We start from the raw sequence: 3,882 nt of genomic DNA on the forward strand, positions 1-3,882 counted from the left end.
CTGGCCTCCCCAGCCCTCGTGGTGTCTCCACCCAGCTCCTGGCCTGGTTCTCAGGCCAAGGTTTTCAGAGCCCATGCCCCATGGAAGCTTTCCGAGTGGTGCTTTGTTTCCCAGAGATGCTCCTCCACGCGTCCCGTGTGTGCCGTGCGTGCGTGCAGCATGGTGTGTGCCCGGCGTGGCCGCGAGGGCACTGTGACTTCTGTGTGTGCGTGCACACTGCGTGTGCCTGTCAGCTGTGTCTGGCTGGTTCATGCTGTGAGTGTGTGTGTGTCCATGTCCGGTCTGTGTGTGTCATGTGTCCACGTGGAGATTTTTGTGTCCTTGGTCTTGGGCGCCCTCCCGGCCACCTCGTGGACTCACTGTCTGTACGTGATGAGACAGAAGTGGCGGGAGCCCGGTGGCTGCCTGACTCTGTGCCTTTCCCCCAGGCCGAGGTCTGCTCGGGGACAGTGGCCGACGTGCTTCAGTCGGTGGTCAGTGGGGCCGATGGCTGCATTTTCTCCTTTGGCCACGTGAGCCTTGGTAAATGCCCCTTACCATCCCCTCTCTGCAGTCGCTGGGCGCCGTTTCTGGGTGGGGTTGGGGGTGGGCATATCCCATATGGGCAGCAGGTGGGCACCTGGGGCGGGGGGCTTGTGGAGAGGAAGCTGAAACCCTGTAGGCCTAGAGCGTAGAGCCACGGAGTGGGTCAGAAGAGGCCCCCAGGGTCTCAGCGGCCCCAGGTTGGCCCTGAGGGCCCCGGGCAGGGCCAGGGAAGCAGCTGCCGGGTCTGGCTGGGCTCTGAGGGCTCGTCACGCTGGCCCCCAGGCAAGTCCTACACCATGATCGGGAAGGACAGCTCGCCCCAGAGCCTGGGCATCGTGCCCTGCGCCATCTCCTGGCTCTTCAGGCTCATTGACGAACGCAAGGAGAGGGTGGGCGCCCGCTTCTCCGTCCGCGTCTCGGCCGTGGAGGTGTGCGGCCGGGACCAGAGCCTGCGGGACTTGCTGGCCGAGGTGGCCTCCAGCAGCCTGCAGGACACCCAGTCCCCGGGGGTGTACCTGCGGGAGGACCCCGTCTGCGGGGCGCAGGTACGCCGAGGCCGCTGTGCGGGGAGCAGGGCCGCGGGCTTGGGGGCTGCGTGGGGGTGGCGGCTCGGCCCCGAGCCACTCAGGCGCCATCCCCGCTGTCCGTCTGTCTGCAGCTCCAGAACCAGAGCGAGCTGCGGGCGCCCACGGCTGAGAAGGCGGCCTTCTACCTGGACGCGGCACTGGCTGCGCGCAGCACCCGCCAGGCCGGCGGTGGCGAGGACGCCCTGGGCAGCTCGCACATGCTCTTCACGCTGCACGTGTACCAGTACCGTGTGGAGAAGTGCGGCAGGGGCGGAAGTAGGTGGCCGTGGCGCCTGCGTGGTGTGGGTCCGGCCGCCCTCCCTCTCGGCGGGACACTCCCGGGTGTGGTGCCCTGCGGCCAAGCCTTCACCATCCTGCCCTGTGGTTTCAGTGTCTGGAGGCCACAGCCGCCTGCACCTCATTGACTTCGGCAGCTGTGAGGGGGCACCTGGCAGGGGTGGGGAGGCCCCCGGGGGCCCGCCATATCTGTCCTTGTCGGCATTGGGCAGCGTCATCTTGGCCCTGGTCAGCGGAGCCAAGCACGTGCCCTACAGGTGAGTGGTGGGCTCCTGGCTGGGGCCCTGGGGACCACGTCAGGCATGTCCAGCGTGTCTGTGGTCCCTGAGCCCCTCGGTTCTTTGCTCCTCCATCACCTGACGGGCCTTGCTGCCCGAGGGCTGGGGGCGGGGGCGGGGGGGTCCTGGCGCCCAGGGCGTGGGGAACAGAGGTGGGAGTCAGCCCTGACCCCGAGGCTCCAGGCCTGACCCTGGTCCAGCGAGAGGCCCTGCGGCAGCCCACGCGCCCAGCCTCCCACCCGGCATCCCTCCTGGGCCCTCAGCCCCTGACCCCCGCCCCTGCCCGGCCCCCAGGGAGCACAGGCTCACCACGCTGCTGCGGGAGACCCTGGCCACCGCCAACTGCCGCACCACCATGATCGCGCACATCTCTGATGCGCCCGCCCGCCACGCCGAGACGCTCAGTACGGTGCAGCTGGCCGCCCACCTCCACCGCCTGCGTAGGAAGAAGGTCAAGGTTGGCTCCGCCTCCCACCTGCCCCTCCCTCTCCCCGAGGGCCCCTGCCTGCATGGTGGGGGTGCTGGGGCCCCGCGTCCTGGGGTCACGGGGCTGTGCCCACATGGCCTTGCCCAGACGCGGCGGGGCCCAGGCTCGAGGTCGCCCCAAGCAGAACCGGACCTGCTCGCACTGGGGGCTGTGGTTGTCTGGCCTCTATCTGCCTGGCCCAGGGGTAGGTGTGTGCTCAGGGCAGCCTGGTGGGATGCCCGTGGCCTGTACCCCTCCCAGGCCTGGTCCAGCAGGGCATGCCCCAGGCAGCCCTCCGTCGGGCCAGAGGGTGGAGTTAGGGGCGCCCTGGGGCGCCCTGGGTCTGAATCCTGGGTTTGCACTTAAGCGCCATGTGCTGAGGGCACGTGTTCTCACCTCCCTGTGACTCGGCTTAGCGCTTCCTTGGAAGTTGCTGAGGAGGTCCGGTTATGTTCGCGGCCTGAGACCTTTTGTGCCGGTCCAGTGCTTGATGGGACACAGTTGGTGGCTGCGCTGTCACTTCCTTCACTGGAGCGTGGTGTGTGCGGCTGGGGTGCGGGGGAAGGGGGGGCAGGTGGTGAGGCCGCTCAGGTGGGCCTGCTCTGTCCCCAGTACGCGTCCAGCTCCTCGGGTGGGGACAGCTCCTGCGAGGAAGGCCGTGCCCGCCGCCCCCCGCACCTGCGACCCTTCCACCCGCGCTCTGCAGCCCCAGACCCCGACCGCCTGGCCCCCAGCTCGCCCGGTGACCCCGACTACTCATCCAGCAGCGAGCAGTCCTGCGACACCGTCATCTACGTGGGGCCGGGGGGGGCAGCGCTGTCGGACCGCGAGCTCACGGACAGCGAGGGCCCCCCCGACTTTGTGCCCATCATCCCCGCACTGAGCCGCCGCCACCCCTCCCGGGGCCCGCGTGACGCTGACCACTTCCGCTGCAGCACCTTCGCGGAGCTGCAGGAGCGGCTGGAGTGCATCCACGGCAGCGAGGGCCCCCCAGGAGGCCTGGGTGGCACCAGCGGAGCCCAGGCTGGCCCGGCGCGCGGGGGCAGGAAGCCCTCGCTGTCCGAGGCCGCGGCCCCCAGGAAAGCCGTGGGCTCCCCGCTGGCCGCCAGCACGCCTCGCGGCAGCCCCGGCCCAGATACCCACCGGGGTGCCCCAGAGCCCTCCAAGGCTGGTGGTGACCAGAGAGAGGACGGCAGTGCCAGGCCCGAGCTGCCTGTGCCGGATAAGGCCACGGGGGGCAGAGGCAGGAGGCCGCTGCCCAGCCCGGCCCCCCCACTGCCTCGGCAGCTGGAAGCTGGCGGGGCCCCGGAGGAGCCTGGGGGAGCCGACGGCGTGGGTGTGGTACGGACGCCCCCCGTGGGCACGAGCGGGCAGGAGGGCGGCCCCCGCCCCTCTGCACGCGGCCAGGGTCTGGAGCGGGGCCTGCTGACCACCACGGTGACCTTGCAGCGGCCTGTGGAGCTCAACGGCGAGGACGAGCTGGTGTTCACGCTGGTGGAGGAGCTGTCCCTGGGGGCGCTGGCCGGCCCCGGGCGCCCCTCCAGCCTGGCCAGCCTCGGCAGCGACTGCTCGCTGCAGGCCCTGGCCTCGGGCTCGAGGCCCGTCAGCATCATCAGCAGCATCAACGACGAGTTCGACGCGTACACCTCGCGGGCGCCCGGCGGGGCCCCGGATGGGGCGGCGGCGGCCGGTGGCAGCCGCGGCTCCTCCGTCAGCTCGTGGCTCAGCGAGGCCAGCGTGTGCGCGGCCG

The 3,882-nt window shown here is 70.5% G+C and overlaps 1 protein-coding gene across 1 annotated transcript in view; it reads left to right on the forward strand.

Annotated features, from left to right (window-relative positions):
• Window positions 1-3,882, forward strand: part of KIF26A (kinesin family member 26A) — a 40,801-nt gene that overhangs the window by 32,888 nt on the left and 4,031 nt on the right. Inside the window, exons 14-19 of the mRNA XM_024758033.1 lie at window positions 429-522; window positions 808-1,070; window positions 1,184-1,367; window positions 1,483-1,645; window positions 1,961-2,123; window positions 2,745-3,882. The exon at window positions 2,745-3,882 is cut by the window's right edge and continues 9 nt beyond it. Of these exons, the coding sequence (XP_024613801.1) occupies window positions 429-522; window positions 808-1,070; window positions 1,184-1,367; window positions 1,483-1,645; window positions 1,961-2,123; window positions 2,745-3,882 (2,005 nt within the window). The remainder of the gene's footprint in view (window positions 1-428; window positions 523-807; window positions 1,071-1,183; window positions 1,368-1,482; window positions 1,646-1,960; window positions 2,124-2,744) is intronic.

This window comes from Neophocaena asiaeorientalis, unplaced genomic scaffold (assembly GCF_003031525.2).
Source record: "Neophocaena asiaeorientalis asiaeorientalis breed wild unplaced genomic scaffold, Neophocaena_asiaeorientalis_V1.1 scaffold476, whole genome shotgun sequence".
Lineage (NCBI taxonomy): Eukaryota > Metazoa > Chordata > Mammalia > Artiodactyla > Phocoenidae > Neophocaena > Neophocaena asiaeorientalis.